This window comes from Rattus norvegicus, chromosome 13 (genome assembly GCF_036323735.1).
Source record: "Rattus norvegicus strain BN/NHsdMcwi chromosome 13, GRCr8, whole genome shotgun sequence".
Classification (NCBI taxonomy): Eukaryota; Metazoa; Chordata; class Mammalia; order Rodentia; family Muridae; genus Rattus; species Rattus norvegicus.
In genome coordinates, this window is record NC_086031.1 from 99,065,819 (window position 1) to 99,087,976 (window position 22,158).

Sequence of the window (22,158 nt, forward strand, 5' to 3'; positions counted from 1 at the left end):
AATGTGTTTTGCAGCAGATGAAGCTCATGAAAATGAGCTCATGTTTGGAGAAATCACCAGTCTTACTACATCCTCCAACTGTAACTCAGATGGTGGCTGACTTGATGAGACAGTGGGATGGCCTCCTAGAGGCTGTGTTACAATACCAGCTCAGTGACAGAGCCTTGCACAGCTGGAAGAGCATCTCCTGGATTCAAAATGTCCTCCAAATCTATAACTGACGCATGGTGCCATGTGTCCTGTCCAACATCTACAGGCAAGAACTAAGGCACCGAATTAGGGTAGCTTCTGTAATTTCTTTCTTTCTTTCTTTTTTTTTTTTATTTTTTTTTTTGGTTCTTTTTTTTTTCGGAGCTGGGGACCGAACCCAGGGCCTTGAGCTTCCTAGGCAAGCGCTCTACCACTAAGCTAAATCCCCAACCCCGCTTCTGTAATTTCTGTAATGGTAACCCTCACAGGTCAGGCATAATTCTGGGTAACTCTGGAGAGGGTGCGTCTATCAGACACCAGGGCAATGGTCCAGTGAACTACAGCTGAGATTTCCCTGTGACAGGGAATCAATGGGCAGCAAAGTTTACTGTACCAGCTGGAGTCTAGCTGGACTGATCCTGACTGAAGGGGAGACCAAGCTCTGTCACAGAACACCTGTACGTGGAGTACATCGTACAGGAAGGGACTCTAACAGGCTCCTCTTCCTGCTCTCAAGTCCTGAACTAAGTAAATGGAAAATTATGTCAAGCCAAGATAAGCGAGACTTCTGATGGCACAGACCCCTGAGAATGAGTTTGTTCTCTCCCCCCAGACAAGGAACTCTAACCAGCTGACTATCTGCCAAGGCCGAAGGAAACTGGTCTTAAGTGTTAGAAAAGGTTTACAAGTATATCTATGACCAACACAGAAACAAGGACTCTAAGATACAGAATATTCCTTCTTTATTTTGCTATGAATGTATCTGAATACAAATTCTTTTCTTTCTTTGTTTAAAATTCTCCTCCCCATTTCCCTGCCATGCAGATTAAGGTGTTAACATTAGCGCTCCTTAGCTTTGTTTTAGGGAAGAGTCAGGACGTCTGTTGTTATGTAGGACCTGCTGCTTCAAGGTAGGCAAGGGAATAATCTTGCTATTGTCCTTATTTGCAAGTCAAATCTGGCTTAGAGAAATGCAGAGACGTTCCATACTTTCAAAAGATGGCCAAATTGACAAGGGATTGGCTATTATGGTTTCTAGTGTGTTGACTGAGTGAAGCCAGAACTCAGTTTCCCAGAACTCCTTCCACCCTGTGGTCCTAGGTTGTAACTGGCCACCACAGAAATTTACACAAGATCTGGAAGGCAGGAATGCGAACGGTCATGTGTGAACGGTCTTCGAATGTGCGAGAGGTCAGTGCAGAGCCGGACACAGCTGCAGTGTCTGACACAGCTGATGTGCAGGCTTGTCATACAGGCTTGCACATACATGGGCAGTGGCCAGGCCACACAGTGCCCCAGCTCCCTGTCATCACCTGCAGGTAACTCAGTCACCCTGCGCAGATGCTGTCTCAGGAGAGAGAGCAGTGGGCAGACCTGTTCCAGTGTGTCCTTGCAGATCCCCATGTGTACTGAATCTTCCTCACCTCGCTTGTCCTGCCTTCCTGACTCCTGGCCCTGAGTTCTAGCCACCTAATTCCCGCATGTGAAGCAGCAATTGTGCACAGGATGCTTAACCATCTCCCACAACCATGCATGTACGATCCCACAGGGAAAACTTTATTCTGTAGCACTCCAAGCCCTCATGAGTTCTGAATTCCAATGCATTAATATAAGTCAGACTCCCACGTGTCACAACTATGCTGTTATATAAGCTTGACTAAGATGAAATTAATCTTTCCTAATTAAAAGATTCTTCAAACATTATTTTTAGAAAATAGAGGAGAAATGTATTGGTTTAAGAAGCAAGCTACACGTGGAACACAAGTGAACAGTTTCTCACCATAGCCCCCGAGCCTTGTTCATCAAGCTACTACTAATAATTCCTAAGGAGAAAAAAATACAAATACGGTGATTCAGAGAGCACAGCAGGAGGAAAACATTGGATTCTAGCATACATGTGACACTATTGAAATTAGCTTTAACCCGTCAGCTCCCTGTTTTTGCATGAGGGTCCAGTGAAGTCAAGGACGTCTCAGTAGGCTTCTGCAAGCATGCTTAAAGCAGTGATGAATCCAAACACATTTGCACTCAGCAGAGGAACACTGTCTTAGGGTTCTACTGCTGTGAGCAGACACCATGACCAAGGCAGTTCTTATAGGACAACATTTAACTGGGGCTGGCTTACAGGTTCAGAGGTTCAGTCCATTATCATCAAGGTGGGAACATGGCAGCATCCAGGCAGGCATGGTGCAGGAGGAGCTGAGAGTTCTACATCTTCATCTGAAGGCTGCTAGAACACTGACTTCCAGGCAGCTAGGAGGAGGGTCTGAAGCCCACACCCACAGTGACACACCTACTCCAGTAGGGCCACACCTTTTAATAATGCCACTCTCTGGGCCGAACATAAACAAACCATCATGAACGCGGTCTGTATGAAGAACGAGTGGGGAAAGGCAAGTGTGGAGAAACAAGGACTGGGGCAGAAGGGCGGTCTGCTCATCGGCACCGATTCTCCTTCCCTGCTCTGGCTCTCCAAGTCTCTGGTCCCCGTGCTGAGGACTTAATGTTGAACAGCTACATGAGCCTAACAGACCGACGGCCATCTAGTCAGATGCGCCTCACCCTCAGGGAAGGAGACCACCTAAAGTCACACCTTATCGTCACACAGTAATAAATAGAGGTGTTTGCACCATAAAGTGTGGGCTCTTAAACATCACATAACAACATGGGTGCACCCATTCCCACCGAGGCCATCCTTGCACTCCACAACTCTCCTCTATAGAAGGCTCAAGTTCCCCGCTCCAGCCACTGACCGCTCGCTCACTTTGGCTCTCTTATAGTCAGTGAAGCATCAGCAAACCTGAGCGTTACAGCTCACGCTATAAATTTAGTGCCCTGTTGGTGTACAAAGCAATATAAACTCAAGATGCAAAAACCAGAAAGTTCTTGAAAATGGAAGATGCTGTATAATCCTGGCATATTTATATGTCCAGCCTTTGTCAGTGCAGTGTGGTACAGTGTAGTAACCGTAATACAGCCAGCAGCAGCACCTGCAGCTTACAGAGGCTCAATCACAGACCACAATACTTCAGAAGACAGGCTCTCTGATTCCCCTTCAGCCTGTGGCATAAAGAAGTGACTTCTCCTGGTTACTGGGTCCTGGCTTTTACAGAGCAAGGAATCATTGAGAGCCATTCGCTCCAGTCCTCCTCATGCACCAGCCCGCAGGCCGACATCAGGGAGTAGCAAGGGTGAATCTGTAGTTTAGAGGCTCTCCCCTCCCAGCTGCTCCTATACTTGCCAAATCGCTCCTCTGGGAGGTCTTCACTCACCACAGCCTGCCGGGAGACAGTGAAGTTTGTACAACTGAGCCTCCAGAGGATAAATGAATGCATCTGCCTAAATTAATTCTAAAAATATGGTGTTCAATTCCTTTGCAAACTTCATGGTTTTATTCCCACAGTACCAAAGTGTTACAGCAGATTCACCTCAGAAATTGGAAGGTTTTTTTTTAATCTTTAAATAATTATATTTGGTTAACACTATAGTGGTCAAAACTTTATTCTAGGACCTTCAAATCAGTTACATTAAGCAACTACCAAGTCCAGTAATTATTCAATGTGAACATCATTTTTTAATGACCTGGAATTTCAGTTGGTGACTTTAATTATGCACATGAACACAGTGAGAGAGGTCTCTATCCAGCATGCCTTGGAAGTTCACACACAAAAAATCATAATAACCAGAACCTTAAAGGTAAGCATTGAGTCTAGGGCAGTGGAGATGGTAAAGGCACCACTGACAACCCTGATGACCTGAGTTTCATCCCTAGCACCCAAGTGGCAGAGAGAGAGAAGCACCTCCCACAGACTGTTTTCTGCCCTGCATGTGTGCTGTGACACATGCACTGCTATGGTGTCACCCTGCTTGTATTAAAGACATTTTAAAATGTCTATGGGACACTATCTTAGATTTTTAAACCCTTCATCATTTCCAGAAAACACGTAGATATTAACTGCATGCATTTACTAAGCATTCCCAGCATAGCTATTTTGCACCCAGCACACATGCACGTGCGAAAAGAAGGTATTTTCCTGGTGTATTCTGGATGTTTCTAGAGCAGAGGGCAGTTCTGCAAACTGTGGTTGCCACTGCTTGACTGATGTGGCAACCCTGAGGTCTTGGTCTCAAAGAGTACATCATTACATGTAGAACGAGCTCACAAACGTCACACTTCAGTTTGGAAGCCTGTCACAGATGGTGTCCACAGTAGAATCAGCCAGGCAAGTAAGACTGGGTTCTGGGAATGCGTAACTTCCTTCTTCACATGTTCTTTCACCATCTTGATTTTTCTCCTCTCCTGGAGAAGAGGGAAGATGGGAAGGCAAAGCAGCCACCTGTATCCCAAATACCCCCTCTTAGGTGTCCCTCTTAGGTGTCTTTTAGGTCCTGTGGCTCAGAATCCACTGGAGGCTACGGTGTAGCTCAGTACAGAGCACCGACAAAGCATGTCTGAGGCTCGGGCTCCACCCCCATCACTAACCTATAAACAAGTGGCTGCTGGAGCATACATTTCTTTCTAATCTGTGGTATTCAAGTAGTTATGAATAAAGATTCTGGATGGACCAATGACATGAATTAGTACTGCTACTCAGTTGAACACCATTTCTGTGAAGGGTGCGAGATAGTTCCTAAGTGTGCACCAAAATGAGAGGTCAGAGCCTGAAGAGAAAAAGTTACACGACTTACTGGAGAGAAACTAGCTGGTAATTCATTTGCAACTCAGTTTTCTGATTTCTCTTGCCATACTGTTGAAAACAGACTGGGAAACTGCCCGTGAAAAGCAATGATGCCACTCTTAAATTAACCGAAGATAAGAGAGAACATTATAAACACAAATCTAACTCAGGGAAAGCAGTAGGTAAACAATCTTCCTCCTCAGGCTGACAGCATGTCACCAACTTCGGCATGTGTTAACCCTTCCTAGCCTAGTGGTTCCCAACCAACCCTTTCACAGGGCTTGCCTAAGACCATCAGAAAACACAGATACTTACATTACAATTCATAACAGTAGCAAAATTACATTTATGAAGTAGCAACAAAAATAATTTGATGGCTGGGGATCCCCATAACATGAGGAACTGTATTAGAGTCACAGCCCTAAGAAGGTTACACTCACTGTCCTAGCCCCTTTGTATCAGCTTGTGTTGGTCCTTAAGTCTATAGAAACTACCACCTGAGCACTGAAGGTTGTAGGATGATGTCATTATGAGCAAGGCAGGTCCTGGATGAGGCAAAGCCTGTCATTGGATGAGAAGGAAGGGTAGGCGGGGAAAAGTCTAGGAAGGAGAGAGGAGGAAGAGAAGCGAAAAATCAAGATGGAGCCGCCGTAGCAGGATGATCCAGACCAGGTGGACTAGGTCAACTCTATCTTGTCTAGGTGGGCGGTTTCTGTCTTTATTAATTGGCAGGGAATTTATTCTGTGGGTGTATTGTGGATTGAGAATTTAACATATAAATCTAATTGTTAAACTACAAGTTTCTGGAGTTTGATTTTATTGGGCTACAGGGGTTGTGAACAAAGTTCCCGGCGGGCAGAGAGACAACCTGTCTCAGTTCTGGAAGGCTATAGAATGCCTGGGGCTAGCGTGGTGTGGTGCCACACTAGAACGACCCGCAGAATGTGGTGTGTGTGTCAGGCATGGTAACAACCTACCAAGGGGACAGTGTGTGGAAGCGGCTAGCAGAGAAACAGCCGGAGCACGAGGAGTGGGAACGTGTAGTGTAGCATCTATCCATTTTCACTCCTACTGCAACAGAGGGTGGCTAGGGCTTCTCTAACCTCCCTCCTGATACACACCGCCACAGTGAGACCTATTTGGGATTTCGTTATGAAATGGGAATCATCTGTTGACTAACGGCAAAGGAAAATGTATTTGATTCTTACGTTTCTGAAACTAACCTTCCCCAGGGAAGAGCAGACCCATGGCTTATCCAATAGCCAAATGGTCAGCCTTGAAAACATACATTCAAGTAACATCATGCAGATTACATTTAAGAATGTACCTACACATGTGCATATAACAGCAATTAACGAAAAAGAGTCCTTGGGTTTGAGAGATGGCAAGGAGTGGTGTGTGGGAGGAGGGGCGTGTGGGAGGAGGGGTGTGTGGGAGGAGGGGCGTGTGGGAGGAGGGGCGTGTGGGAGGAGGGGCGTGTGGGAGGAGGGGCGTGTGGGAGGAGGGGCGTGTGGGAGGAGGGGTGTGTGGGAGGAGGGGTGTGTGGGAAGGCCGGAAGAGGGCACAGGGAAAGGGAAATTGCAAGATTGCATTATAATCTCAGAAATAAAAGAAATAATGTTTTAAAAGGAAAAGACAATGAGGACGGCTTTCCTCAAAGATTACTGTCGTACTATAAAGTGGAAGAAAGGCTGTGATCAACGTTGAGGGATGGAAGGTGACTAAAACTAGAGACGGCAAAGGAAAGGACACACTACTCCGTCAGGTCAGGGGCAGTGTCCCACTAATGTCCCAGTGAGGTCCCGTGCTAAGACTGAGCAGCAAGTACAGGGCAGACACAGAAGACCTAGCTGAGGTAGCTTGGAGAGGCCCAACTACCATGGTCAAGCTGTCACGGACACTGCCTCTTCCCCAAGCCTGCTTCTCAGTGTCAAAAGGATCTCTGTGAAAAAAGAAAACGGTGGTGCTAAAAGTTTTCCATGGGCAGCGACAGAGCAGTCTGCTGGCTTTCAAGCCTGTGGTGCTCATGGCACAAAGGCTCCAAGTCTACAAGTCTAATGAAGCTGACCTTCAACTAAACCCTCCCCAGGGTTGGGTGGCCCCTGAACTAGTTCTTGCTCTGGGCCCTCTACTCTCTGTCCATCCTCTCCCTCTCGAAATACTTAAGGCTCTGCCTCCTCCTCACCAGTGTGACTTCTACACAGCAGCTTGGCAAGGGAGTCCTCCTCCATCTTCTCCAGCAGCCTTTGTTTCCCATTCTCCTGTCAGCTGACAGGGAGCTGTAACTTTCTACTGCTGCTTGTTTGCCTGTGTCCTGCTCCCTCTGGGCTGAGGAGCTCCAGAGCAGGGCTCGAGTTTCATTGCTTTTGTCTCCAAACCATTTTCAATTATGATGAAGTGAATAGAAAAGGCCACAGAAGAAAACCTCTTTCAGGCAGTGAAAAGCTGCACCTCTGACCCCAAGAGGAAGGCAGCCATGCTAACCCTGTCACCATACCCTTTACCAGCAGGTCATGAAGATACCGGACAGTGCCCAGGCTGTTTACTCCTTACTAAGTTGATAAGATGGCCAAGGCACCAAGGGCCCAGTGGGGCTCGCCTACTGTTTGGGTGTTTCAGGTCTTTTATTTCCATGTTGTGTCCAGTCTTCTGTGGCTAGCCATATAAAGCTGGGAAAATGGAGGCAAAAATGTGGGTTCTTCCTTAACCCCTTTGATCTGGGAGCTCCAGGTGCCTCGTGCAGCTCCTGTGTGACCTCCGAACCAGACAGTAGCCTGGTCCTCTCTACTGCTGTCACTGCTTATGAAAGGACAGTCATCGTGTTTGCCTCTCTACCAGTGCTTTTTGAGTGAGTGCCTGCAGCAGGAGAGCTGGGGAGAGTCTCCCCAGGCCTTAGACTAGAAAAGCTCGAAGAACACATGGCGGGTGCTGAAAGATTGAGATGTGAATTAGGAACATCTCCCCCTCACAAACTCATCATACTGGTAATACATGAAAATGGACTTTGGTTCATCAAATCATTTATATAGAACTATAGAGAATATTAATTTAGGAAACATGCAGAAGCAACAGAGGTATGCAGCCCCACTTTAATTAGGAAGAGAGCTTGACCACAGGCAAGCCTAGAGCAAGGCTAAACTCTTACAATGGTTACAGCATAACCTCTAAACTTTAGCTCAAGGACCTCCAAACTAAACTGTCTAGTTAGGACTTGCATAACAACAGTGACTTACAAACTACATATGAAGTCCCTTACAGGGTATATACACTAGGAAGCAGTACTACATATGAAGTCCCTTACAGGGTATATACACTAGAAGCAGTACACTATATATGAAGTCCCTTACAGGGTATATACACTAGGAAGCAGTACACTATATATGAAGTCCCTTACAGGGTATATACACTAGGAAGCAGTACACTATATATGAAGTCCCTTACAGGGTATATACACTAGGAAGCAGTACACTACATATGAAGTCCCTTACAGGGTATATACACTAGGAAGCAGTACACTACATATGAAGTCCCTTACAGGGTATATACACTAGGAAGCAGTACACTACATATGAAGTCCCTTACAGGGTATATACACTAGGAAGCAGTACACTACATATGAAGTCCCTTACAGGGTATATACACTAGGAAGCAGTACACTACATATGAAGTCCCTTACAGGGTATATACACTAGGAAGCAGTACACTACATATGAAGTCCCTTACAGGGTATGCACACTAGGAAGCAGTACACTACATATGAAGTCCCTTACAGGCTATGCACACTAGGAAGCAGTACACTACATATGAAGTCCCTTACAGGGTATATACACTAGGAAGCAGTACACTACATATGAAGTCCCTTACAGGGTATATACACTAGGAAGCAGTACACTACATATGAAGTCCCTTACAGGCTATGCACACTAGGAAGCAGTACACTACATATGAAGTCCCTTACAGGGTATAATACACACTAGGAAATAGTACTACATATGAAGTCCCTTACAGGGTATGCACACTAGGAAGCAGTACACTAAAACAAAGTGTAAAAGCATCCGAGCGCCCCAGCTTCTATGGGGCAAGCTTTTCTGTGGTGAGCAAACAATGGAGATAGTACACAATTAAACGACTCTAGGTGTGGTCTAGCTTTCATAACACAGAAGAAAACTGAAAGGGCAGAAAGCTGCAAGCTCACTTTCTGGCAATACCTGATTTCAACGAGAAAGCACCTTACGGAAGTGGGTTTAGTAGGCCACTTTATTTAACCACACTTAATTCATTATGATATTCAGATTTTAATAGTCTACCGATTCTAAATGCCAGCGAAAGTTCTGGTAGTGAACTTCTACCCTCCTGATGACAAACAGCAATGTTTGAAAGTCAATCATTAGCACTTGCCTAGGAAGCACAAGGCCCTGGGTTCAGTCCCCAGCTCCGAAAAAAAGAACCAAAAAAAAAGAAAGTCAATCATTTAATGACTAAAACAAATGGTTTGCAAGACTCAATTATGATTTTAGAAATGACAAACCACCATCTCTAAGGCTCAGGAAAAGACAGAGGAAGCAGAGACAATGTAAGGACCAGACGATAGGAAGAAGGGCTGTGAAATGCCATGTTCTAGACATAGCCACTACAATCACCACACTGTGTCAAGGCTGGCCCTACCAGCAGTCAGCTATGGGTAGGGAACGGGCTCAGCTGGCCCTATCCTTCTCTGCTAAACTATTGGCTACACTATTGGCAAGGTCTGGAAGAGGAAAGTCACGGTCTTCAGTTGCGTCCCATTGGTAAGCCCATAAGCTCTGTAGTATAGTTCTAAACCCATGGTCACAAATGCAGCCCTAGGCTGTCCTACCTGGGGATCCTTCCTGTCTGCAGACATCAAACCTGACCCTGTAGTCCTTGCCAAAAGACAGTTGCTGACAGGAACCTGGTCTGACTGACTGCTCCTTGGGAGGTTCTGCCAACAACTAACCAATGCAGAGGTGGAGGCTTGGAGCCAACCATCAGAGCTCAGGGACTCTGGTGGGGGAGCTGGCAGAAGGACTGGAGGAGCAGCAGAGGGATTACAACCCCATAGGAAGAACAACATCAGCTGGCCAGACCACCCAGTGCTCCCAGGGACTAGACCACCAACCAAGGAGTGTAGAGGGAGGGATTCGCTGCTCCAGATACAGAGGTAGCAGAGAATGGCCTTGCCTGACATCAATGGGAGGGAGGCCCTTGGTTCTGTGGAGGTCTGATGCCCACAAAGGAGAGGGAAGTTGTGGAATGGGGGGCTTGTGGAGGGGTAACCAGGAAGTGGGATATCATTTGAGAAGTAAATGAATGGAATGATTAATAACAATTACAAACAAGGCAGGCCTAGTTAAAACTCTTGAATTGCCACACAAAATGACTTCAATATGGAAAAAGGTTTCTGTAGGGAGAAGGGAAGTTGACCGGGCAGGAGGGAGATTAGAGAGGGCAGGAAGAAAGAGTGACTAGGATGCACCATACACATGCATGATATTGTCAAAAGAACACATTAAATTTAAAATTTTGAAATAAAAGACTTGGAAATAATAATTGTATATATTTTTAAGTATGCAATAGAAGTGTCTCAGAAACGACACATTTTAGGTTCATAAAAATCACATGAAACTTTTCCAAAACCCTCATTCCTGGCTTCTTTCTCTGTAGAAGAGGCAACACAGTGTGGAGGCTCCTGGAGGAACTGGAAATGCATACTTTTAATGCATTGTGAAACTGGAAGAAAAAGAAACCTCTTAAGGCAAAATAAAAACAAACAAACATTTAAAAAAGAAACAAAGACAGACAGACCAGCACAGAAAGTAACCACAGAAGACAGAATTGCCCTGGGGTCAAACTCCTTGATGAACAAGAGAGACCCTGGTCAACAGGTTCCCACAGGAGCAGATACAGGCCTCTCTGTAGGAAGTCATCCTTCAACCTCCAAGTTTCACACAGATAAAATTAGGCAAACAGAAATTTGTCATCAAAAAAGGAGACAGAAGAACAACAACAAAATCAAAAACAAGAACCAAACAACTGATCAAAAACAAACCAGAAACAAAATCTCCAGAGTGACGACATTCATGGGTACAGATGACTAACAAATGTCCAGGTGACAGAATTTCCAGAAACGGAATGTAAATGCCTGCATATAAAATGTTTACTAAGATGAAATCATAAAAAATAAGCAAGGACTAAAAGACTATTACAAAGACTGAGTACTTTAAGGAAAATCTTCAATGAGATTAAAATTAAGCGGATGAGGAAAGGGAAGACTGGGATGTCCGTGGGTCAATGCTCTGACGGAGACGGCTGGAGGACTGGGCTCAGATGCTAAGAGAATGTGGTATGCTGCGGATGTCTCTGTGAAAATTAATGAAGCACACAGGAAGAGAACGACAGAGAAAAGGGCAAACAGGTCTAACAAAACAATTTAAAATAGCACCAATCGTTACTACATTATGCAAAGGATCAAACACTTCAGTGAAGACAGATCCAACTAAATGCCGTTGGTAAGAGCCTGCTTTACCTTTAAGAACTTGCAGGCTGAAAGTCAGAGGATGGAGAAAGATCTCCCACTACAGCAGTAACTGAAAGAGAACTGGGTGGCCATATTTATATCAGACGAAATGGAACTTAAATGTAAAAACCTGCCATAAGAGACAAAAAAGGACATCGCATAATGGCAGAACAAGCACATAAAGAAGACACGACGGTTACAACTCTATATGTGCCCAACAGCAGAAGACCTCAGTGTATAAAGTAAACACTGACAGAGCCAGAGACAAAGACAGACAGCAACACGGCAGTGACAGATTGCAATATTCTGCATGCAGTAATGGATACAGCATTCAGACAGAAGATCTACAAGGAAATGATGACTTGAACAGCATCACAGACCAATGGACAGACATTTGGTGGACCTGATATGGTGGAACCCATAATCCTAACAACTGGGAGGCTAAGGTTGTAGGCTTAAAAGTGCAGAATTAGCCTGGGCTACATGGTGAAACACTCTCTCAAAAAAAAAAAAAAAAAAGAGCATATCCAACAGCGGCCACCATTCATTAAGTACACGCAGAACACTCTTCATGACAAATCACATTCTACCACATACAAACACCAAAGCACAAACTTAAGACTGCTATACCACGTCTTTTTCCCAGCTCTGAATGCATGAAACAGAAGTAAAGGGCATAAGTAACTGGACAACTGGACAACACACAAGTTTGTTGAAGTTAAACCCATTCCTCTAGAGAACTCAAATAAATCTACAACTACTCTATCATGGAGACGTAGAAAACCTAAACAGAACTAGAAAAAGAGTGAATCAGCGGTCAGAAACCTTCCAGCAAAGAAAGGCCAAGCGCAGATGCTTCGCTGCCGATGTCAGCGACCATTTACACCGTCAGCACCTGTCCTTCTGAGCTCTCCTAAATTTGAAGGGGAGAAAGTACTTCCTAACTCATTTATGAATTCAGCATTACACTGACACCAAAAACTAGGTATTATAAGTTATTATAAGAAGAGAGAGCTGGGCTGGAGAGATGGCTCAGTGTTTAGGAACACTGCTCTTCCAGAGGTCCTGAGGTCAAACCCCAGCAACCACATGGTGGCTCACACCCATCTGTAATGAGATCCGATGCCCTCTTCTGATGTGTCTGAAGACAGCTACAGTGTAATCACATATATGAAATAAATAAATAATCACATATATGAAATAAATAAATAAATAAATCTGAGAGAGAGAGCGCCAGCCAGCCACAGGCCAATGTGCCTAGTGAATGTAGACAGACACAAAGTTCTCAAAATAAGAATGAAAACAGCAAATACAAATCAGTAGCGTGCCAAAAGGATCATCTTCATAGTCACACCTGAGATACAAAGTCAGTGCAATATACACCACAGCAATGCAAGGAAAATTAAACTCTGTGATAATTTCCATAGATACAGATTTTATATGCCGACATTTACATTGAGCAAGATGCAGTACAACATTCAACAAACTGGGAGAAAGGAAACTGTATCAATGTAGTATAGACCACTCATGAAAAGCCCACGGTTCACATCACAGTTAATGGCAGAACGGAACAAACATTTTTCCTAAGATCAGAACAACAGCAAATGACCATTCTCACCACTTCTATTCAACACAGTTCTGGAACTCTTAAACAAAAAAGAAAGAAAGTGTTGAAATAGGAAGGGAGAAGCAAAATTATGTTTTTAGATAAGACAATCTTATATGCAACCCCCACATATGTCCTGAAATAACCTGTTAAACTTAATATACAAATCCAAAAGCCTTCCAGGATCCAAAATCAACACACACACACACACACACACACACACACACACACACACACACACTCAGATGTGTGTTTATCACTAACAAGAAACTATCTGGAAAAAATAGACTATTTTTAAAATACCAAAACAATGAAATATTTTGGAATAAAGAACCAAAGAAGCAACATATTGCTGAAAGAAATTAAAGAAACAGAGAAAAGGAAAGGCAGCCCATGTTTGTAGATTAGAAAAATTAATACTGTCAAGACGTCCATAGTGCCTAAATCAATCTACAGATCATTGTAATCCCTATCCAAATTCAACTGCATGATCTGTAGACACAGAGAGCCATGCTCAGACTCATAAAGGACTCGGAGTATCCCATACAATCAACAACCAAACAGCAAACCTCCACTGTCGCCCTACAAATAGAGATAAAAAGGGTTTGGGAGAGACTGAAGGTTTAACCACAACACTCAAGCTGTGGGACTTCTGGAGAACTGTCAGAAGAAAGCCTCATGACACAGGCTTAGCAACGACTGACTGGGTGTGACTGCAGCTCAGACAGCCAAAGCACACGTGGATAAAGAGGAAGAGAACAGAGAAGAGAAGATAGAGGAGGACCTATCAAATGGGGGACAGTAGTATCTGCAGCCACACACCTCACCTGGAAACACTATCCAAACGCCATACTGGGAAATCCAATGGCATTGCAATGGCAAATAGGAAAATAGCCTGATTTAAGAATATACACAGGGGGGCTGGGGATTTAGCTCAGTGGTAGAGCGCTTACCTAGGAAGCGCAAGGCCCAGGGTTCGGTCCCCAGCTCCGAAAAAAAGAACCAAAAAAAAAAAAAAAAAAAAAGAATATACACAGGGCTTACTCGATACTTTCCCAAAGACTATAAACAAATGGCCAACAGGTATAAAACAAACAAACAAACAAACAAAAAAACAAAACAAAAAACAGGCTCAACATTGTTAACCATAAAGAAAACATCAGAATCCCAACTGAGTATCACTGGTTAGGGTGGCTACCACTGAGCAATGTTTGTTTGCTTGTTTGCTCGCTTGTCTGTAATTCTGAGGCTGTGCATGTGCTAAGTAAGTGCAACAAGCTACTATCCGTACCCAGGGCTGTCATTGTCAGAACTGAAATAACAAGAGTTGCCAGAATTCCGAGTTGAAATGGAGAAACCAGAACCTGTGCACCGCTGTTGAAGATGTAAAGAGTTGGGAGTGTCTAGAAGTTCCTTTGCAAGTTAAGCTTATAACAGCATGTGACCAACAACTCCACTTCTTGGTATTTATGAAAGAGAACGAATTAAGATCTCCAAGGGATACTTTCATTCCAATGTTTCTTGAAACCTTTACCCTAGTGGTAGAAACAAACTAAATATGCACCAAGAGGACACCGGATAAATAAAGTACACTGTATATACACAACCCGAACTCATAAAAAGAAATGCATCTTGTTATACATTGAAACACAAATGAAGATTATGGACACCATAAAAAATGAAATACGATCTCAAAATGGTAACTACTACGTGACTCCATGTGTATGAGCAAAGCAGTTAAAATTATCAAAGCAACATGGGTGTTTGCCAGGGACTGGAAGGAAGCAGAGGAGGCAGTCGCTGGCTAGGAGGTGTGAAGTTTCAGCTGTGCAACATAAAATTACTAGGGATTTGCTCTGACACACTGTTCACAGGTAACAATATTATACTACAGACCTACAGACTCACAGAAGCAGATCTCTCCAACAAAAGGTAATTTTTAAACACAAATAAGTCAACAGATGGGTTTAAATGCAACTAAAGACAGACACAGCTAAACATTACAGAGACTGCATGCAGACTGTACTAGGAAGAAACAGTGAGGCAGGAGAAGAAAAACATGAGTCAGGGCTAAGACGGTGGAGGACAGAGTCAAAGTAGCTAACCGAGTATCAGGGAAGGTAGAGAGAAAAGGGCTAAGCCAAGACGCACAGAAACCACAGTGGACACATTTCCAAACTGATGAAAGTCAGGACTCTACAGAAGGCAGAGGGTAACAATTAAACAGCTCATCACTCAGAAAAACAACGGACTAGTAAGAAAAATGAAGATGTGAGAGATCTCGGAGAGCCAAGGTCTACTGTAAGCCGACCGAGTATAAACAAGGAAAACACAAGGGGACCAGAAGGAAGACAGTGATAAATACATAATAGTTGAGAGGCACCCAGAAGTTACGGAAACATGAATTCATAAATGCAAAGAGCAAACACCTAAGCACACCACAGTGAAACTCCAACACCAGAAGAGAGGACCTCAAAGAGACAGATACCAACAGAGATGCTAATGTGGAAGGGGGAATCTCTCAAGGCCCCAACCCTAAACAAGGACTACAGACAACTAAGGAATGCTGAGAGAGGGAGGCCTATTCCCCACGGAAGAGCCCCCTATTGGTATTCAATACCAAGAGGCCAGCCCTGAATCATATAGATACAAACAACACAAAATGGACTGAAAGAGTAGTAGTATATATTCAGACAGACAGACAGACAGACAGACAGACAGACACACACACACACACACACACACACACACGGCCTCTTTTTGATTGTTGTTATATACATATACACACATGCCTATTGCTACCTAATTATAGCTTAATTTTTAAAAAGGCCCAAAACATAGCCTGCCATAATAGATGATTTCTATTAGAAGCAGTGTGACCAATAGACAATGGGATGCTATTTTATGGCCCCTTCCTAAAGAAATTAAACCAACAATCTAGAGTTATAGTCTCAGGAAAACTGTCTTTCAGTAATAAAGGCAAACCATTTTCCTATTTAAACAAAACTTACAAACAAGGCTTAGTGGCACATGCTTTAACTCCAGCACTCAGGAAACAGATGCAGGTGGATGTCTGTTAGCCCAAGGCCAGCCTGGTCTACATAAAGAGTTTCTGGACAGCCAGAGCTACATAGAAAGACCCCATCTTGACAAAACAAAATCACAAGAGGTTATCACTAACTGAAAGAACTCTTTCCTCCTTTTGAGACAGGGTCTTAATCAAGGTAGGCTCAAACTCGGGCTTTTCCTGCCTCAGCATCCTGAGTGCTGAGGTTACAAGCTCATGCCACCAGGCCCAGCCTCACCAAAAGAACATCGAAGGATGTTCATCAGGAAAAAGAAAGTGAGCTCCAAAGGAAATCCTCAGGTGGGACACAAGTAATGAGGATCATCACCTGAGAAATTATTTATAAAGTACCTAATTCTGCACATGGAGGCTTTCAGAAAACACAAGAAGCTGCTAAGGGTCCGGTAACCACAGTTACCACCAATACTGACAATCTAATCCCTGGGACTAACTCACACAGTGGAGAGAAAGAACCAATTCCTGAAAGCTGTCCTTGAGCTCCATGTGCATGCCCATGGCACTCCCCCACAGACAGGCAAATAAATGCAAACTAAACAAACTGAGCGGATTGATTAATAGTAGCGAGATCAGAGAAATGACACTGTTACTATTTCCTTCCCCAGTCTGGACACCCACTCTGGAGATCCGGAACCTGGACTTCTTGCATTCACCAAGGCTCAGCTACAAAAGCAGTCATCTCAGGGGTCTTGTTAAATGTCAGCAAGTCAAGCCACAAAGTATTTGTAAGTACTTGATAAGGGGGAAAGGGCAGGGACTCCAGGAGACTGAACAGCAAGGGACCAGAAGTAGTGAATAAAAGCATATCCTGTTCTTCCTCTACTAAGGTACATGTGTGTTCATTTTAAATCTCTAAGCCCAAACCAAATAAACCACCTCCTAGAAGCAACAGCCAGAGCGGAGCAAAAGTTCAAGAGTTCAGAAGTCTAGTGTGACCTTGGGCAGGTCACCTGACTCCCTGAACCTTCAGCCTTGGGTGGTCTATGTAATGGTTATCTTTGCATACATCACACATGTGCTCTGATGATAAATGACTGATTCAAGAGGGAATGTCACAGCACTGATCTCTTACGCACACTAGTCACTGAGCCAGGCAAGGACAACACAGGAGACAGACCAGGCAGCAAGTGCACTGCCACACAACAGGTACTAGGACTCATGCAGGGAGCAGAGCCAAGGGGAGGGTACAGGCATGCAACCCATTTGTTTTTCCATCTACACCTAATGACCACCAGGCTGGCCACTCAAGTTACTGTAACAAAATTACTGTACCAGCTTGTTACAGTTGCCACATGAATTTCCAGTCTAGGAAAGATATACCAGTCAGAGGTTTATTAAAGGCTTTTGAACCTAGCCAGATTTATAATTTTAAGACAACTCAAGAAATAATCACATTGACTTCCTTCATGATGATCTCTAAGAAGGAACACAGCATTGTCTTTCAACAGAGAAAATCAGTCAGGGCATTGGTGACCCACAGCAGGAGTGTCAGCAAAGGTTTTCCAAAAACACTTACAAAATTGTTTCACTGAAGAAAGAGACACATTTAGTGATATGTTTTAGTATAGCTCCTCCATCCATACTGGCATTATTCAAGAATAGTTTGACAATTAAAAAAAAAAAGAAGAGAAGAAAACAAGTTTTTCAAGCATGTTCTTATTTTTTTTAAAGAGTAGAGTACCTTTACAACCCAAAGTCAAATGCATTTTACAGAGATTCTACTCTTTGTAACGTGTCTCTTCTTCACTACAAAGTGTTTACTGCCTTAAAAGCTAACCACTGTTTCCTGTTATATTTAATCAGTTGAGGCCTATCAACAAGGCACACACAAACTTTCATCTAAGGATACTCCTGGAAGATCCCACTGAATGTTCTCAAAGAACAACTCTCTCTCTGCTCTACACAGTGGTAGAGGAGACATCAGGGTCACACATTTCTTCTTGGGATTTTAATATATATACACATATATATACATACATACATATATATATTAAGAAATGTTTGTTACCTGCAAATAACAATGTAATATTGATTTTTTATTATTATATTTGTTTACTTTAATTTCTAAGAGTAATAGCATTTTTGGCTACTGTCTTTACAAAAAAAAGACCTGAAAGTCATATAAAGTAAACATTTTTTTTCATAAATATTTTTAAAAATATGTGAATATTTTTGTGTGGATATACTTTAAAATGTCCTGTATGATGACAAGCAAATGTACCTTCTGGCTACCATGCTGGCAGTAATTCATGCACTGACCAGCAAGCTTGATACTCCGTTTTGCTGATGGGAGGAGGTAGGGAACACCGATAATGCCATTTAAGACTCCAGTGGTCATTTAACAGCCTCCAGGGGTGGCCTCTCCGATAAACACCTGGAACACTTATAAAGCCAATTTAGCCCTAGCTACCCTCAGTCTTCTAATGCACACTACTTGGGACTGCATTTATGTCTCCCGTCAGCCCTGAGTGGGGTGAGGCCTTGTCTACTAAAGCACTTCTGCGTCCCCTTCCAGGTCAAAAACAGAGTTAAGTGCATACTCATTGATTAATTAGCAGCCATAGCAGAGTAGACATTTTCCACGGCAATGAGGAGATAATTAGGAAGTAGATAGAGTAAGCTAAATGGGGGGACGGTTATGTTGTACCAGGGTAGAAACAAGACCACGCAGAGGCTCTGAAAGAACATGCTTAGAAACAAAGCAGATGACTTTACACGGCACAGCCGTCCTCGGAAGGTACAACAAAATTTATACTCTGACTGCCTAGCTTTAAAATCCCCTTGCTGCTCTTTTGTTCTTACATGTGATGCTGTGTGTGGTACAATTCCTTGCTGCATATTTCTATAAAACCATATCCTGTCTTTGTAAAGAACCCTGTCCACACAACGAGGTAGAGTAGTCAAAACCCAGGACATGAGCAACGGGGCTTCTCCACACTAGGTCAGCACACAGAATTCTGATCCTAAAACAGAGGTCATCGTCTGCTTGACTCTTCATTGTCACTCTTAAATGACAGGATTTTGGTTTGCTTTAAAAAAAATAATTCTTTACCTTTAAAAATATACTGCCACCCGATTCTTTGCCTTTTACCTCCAACCTCCTTTAATCTTTCAGTGAAAATTATGCAGCCATTTCATCTCTGAGGCCACAGTCATGGTGCAAATTGAGCAATACGGACGACGGACGACGGTGACTTCTGGTGCCTTCATCATTTTAAGTATAGGGCGCAGGAGAGGACAAAGCACACTGGAACAACTTCCTAGTGCTTCTAACAATGGTCTCTGTAGAATTATTTTCTTTTCCCTTCAGATAAATATATTAAACGTGCACCCTACTCTCTAGAAACACACCATGTTTATGCCTCATTTGCCCCTTCAAAAAGTGAGCCTGCCTGTCTCTCCCTCTCTTTTGTCTCAACACCAAAGCACTTGAGTGTTTTTACTTTATAGTCCCTATGAAGTCACTGGTACATTAAGCACTGAAGGGCTGAGGAGGGAAGTAGACAGCCAGAGAGCTCTGGTCGGCCAAGCAAAACCTAGAACCCCCCACCCCCCAGCTCCTTAAAACTTGTCAGCAATCAGACCAGACCCTCTGGAGCCTCCCGGCCCCTATGCAGGTCACCAATGATTTTAAGAACAACAGTGACAGAAAGTCACCTTTCCTGCAAAGGAACCCGCACACACGTGAACACAATCGTCCATTTCAGAAGATGAAATTACAATTGGTCTTTCTCTTGGTTTGTTAGAGTCCAAATACCTCGAGCGAACATCTCAATCTTGATTTAAAAAAAAAAAAAAAAAAAGCCAACAACTAAACGGAACAAAACTAAACAAAGAAGCTCCGGAGGGCTATTTGAGCAGATACAGAAAAATCCTCCCTTCAAAGATATATGCCTTGTGACACTCCAAGAGGAGAAAGTACTTAAAACCTGTCCCTGAGTCATGAACACTGGCCTGAAGAAGAGAAGCCAGTTGGCTTCCTGGGGCTCTTAAACCTTTCCTTTCTCACCTTGGGCTACAGAAGCTGTAAGTGAAATCTTCCACTCTTCACTGAGAGTATTATAGTGACATAAAGTCACACACACACACACACACACACACACACACACACACGCACACACACACACACACGCACGCACACACACACACACACACCCCTACTTCACTGCCCTCTTTATCCCTAAGGTGCCCGTGCGCCCCCAGTGTGGACCTGATGTTACAAAAAGCAAAGTCATGGGGCAATGCGGGGGTGGGGTGGGGTGTATGTTTGCAAAGGACTGGAAAATCCAGAAAAAGCAAAGGGCTGAAAGATCCCAGGACAGCCGAGGTGTAAGAGGTTCGGCTGGCTCGTGGGTTGTCCCCAAGCAAGCATCCATTCACTCGGGTGGGGGCCTAGGGGGACGATCCCGGAGACACCCTGGACGCCCACCCTCTGCCCTCCATCACCTCCCGCATCCCCTCAGGCAGGACCCACTCCGAGCAGAGGGCCGCCTCGGGCTCCCCGAGTGGGGACGGAAAGGACGTGGAGGGGGGTCAGGCCGGGCTCGCCCAGGTGGCCGCGCTGGAGGCTCGGGGGGTAGAGGGGGGACTCACGTTCTCCGTGTCCCGCTCGTTCACCGTGGGCAATGGCGTCCGCGCCGACATCTTGCGCGGGCGGCGGGGTCGGGCCGGGGGTCCGGCGGGTCGCGGGCCGAGGAGGGCTTCGGCGAGGGCGGGCGCGCGCGAGCAGGCCGCGCCGGGGAGCGCGCGGCTCCCGCAGGCCGCGGGGCGGGAAGGCGGGCGAGGACGCGGGGACCAAGCTGCGGGGACGCCGGTCCGGCGCGGAGGGCCGCGGCGGGCTGACTGGAGGGCAGGCGCCCGGGAGCTGCCTCAGCGCGGCGCCCGGCGAGCGCGGCCCTGACAGCGCCTCCCGCGCGCCGCCTCAGGTGAGCGCCGCCGCCGCCGCCGTCGCCGCCGCCGCTGCCGCATCCGCGCCGGGCCCCGCGGCCCCGAGCCCGCGCGCCGCTCCGCGCCGTCCCCGCCGCGCTCAGCCGGAGCCCTCCGCGGCCCGAGCCGGTGCGCGCGGAGCGGCGGGCGCGGCACGCAGCACCCCGAGGCTCTTGGCGGCCGCCGCCGGGTGGGCGGGCGCCAGCCGAGGGGCCTCTCCATTCATTCCCTCATTAGGGATGCGGGGCCGCCTCCGCCCGCCGCCCGGCCGGATTTCATTAGTGACTCGCCCCACCCGCGGATCTGGCTGTCCCCTCAGAACCTCCGGCGCCCTGCGATTTGATGTTGATTCTTGTATGGCTTTTTAAACCAGCACTGGGGACACATGGGGTTCGTGCGAATACATAAGGATCCCCTCCTTCCTCCTTTTTATGTATTTTATTTGTTTCCCTGGAGGGAAGCATTGGGTACCATCCTACTCTGCACTTGGCCCATCCTTAATTTCTCCTCTGGTTTAATTCCCGGTTTTCCTTGAGCCTTCTTTCAACATCATTCTTCCCTGAGGTGTTGTTCATGGTCAGGGGTGGACAAAAGGCACAAAAGCCTCGCGCAAGGAGCTGGCCCAGAAAGCATGTGGAAGAGGGATCCCCGCACCCCACAGCATCCCTGAGTGGGTGAGACTTGATGTCTACATTGGCTGATCGTCACTTCCTGGGATATGAGGAAGTGTCACTTAAGCCAGCTTATTCAGGGAGAAGACTGTCTCTGGTCGGTCCGGAACTGTTCCTTCCAATAGGCTGCTTTGCCCTTCCATCCACCTGTCACCCTAGGTCCAGTGCATGTTTGTGCCGATGCCATGCTGTCATTCTTAGTCTGATGTTTTGCACACTTGGCCTCTAGGATAAAACTTGACTATCTCCCTATTCCTTTTCTTCCTTCAACCTCTAATGGGAATTTTTGAGATGATGGGAAATTCTTCCTCTGTCCTAAATGCATCCATTTGAAGGAAGAAATCCTGCGCCAGATGGTTTTTATCCTGACTCATTAAAAGTTGTTTCTGAAAACTTAACACCTGACCCTTAAAACATGGGCCAGAAGAACCTAAAAATAGCAAACCCATATCTAGAGGGGAAATATA

At 45.2% G+C, this 22,158-nt stretch overlaps 1 protein-coding gene across 2 annotated transcripts in view; it reads right to left on the minus strand.

Annotated features, from left to right (window-relative positions):
- The window catches only part of Mark1 (microtubule affinity regulating kinase 1), a 105,272-nt gene extending 84,092 nt beyond the window's left edge, over nt 1-21,180 (minus strand). Inside the window, exon 1 of one of the 2 annotated variants that reach the window (XM_039090282.2) lies at nt 20,688-21,180. In XM_039090282.2, coding sequence (XP_038946210.1) covers nt 20,688-20,738 — 51 coding nt within the window. In that variant the 5' untranslated portion in view covers nt 20,739-21,180. The remainder of the gene's footprint in view (nt 1-20,687) is intronic. The other variant, NM_053947.2, reaches the window with a different exon arrangement.
- Nucleotides 21,181-22,158: the final 978 nt, after the last annotated feature.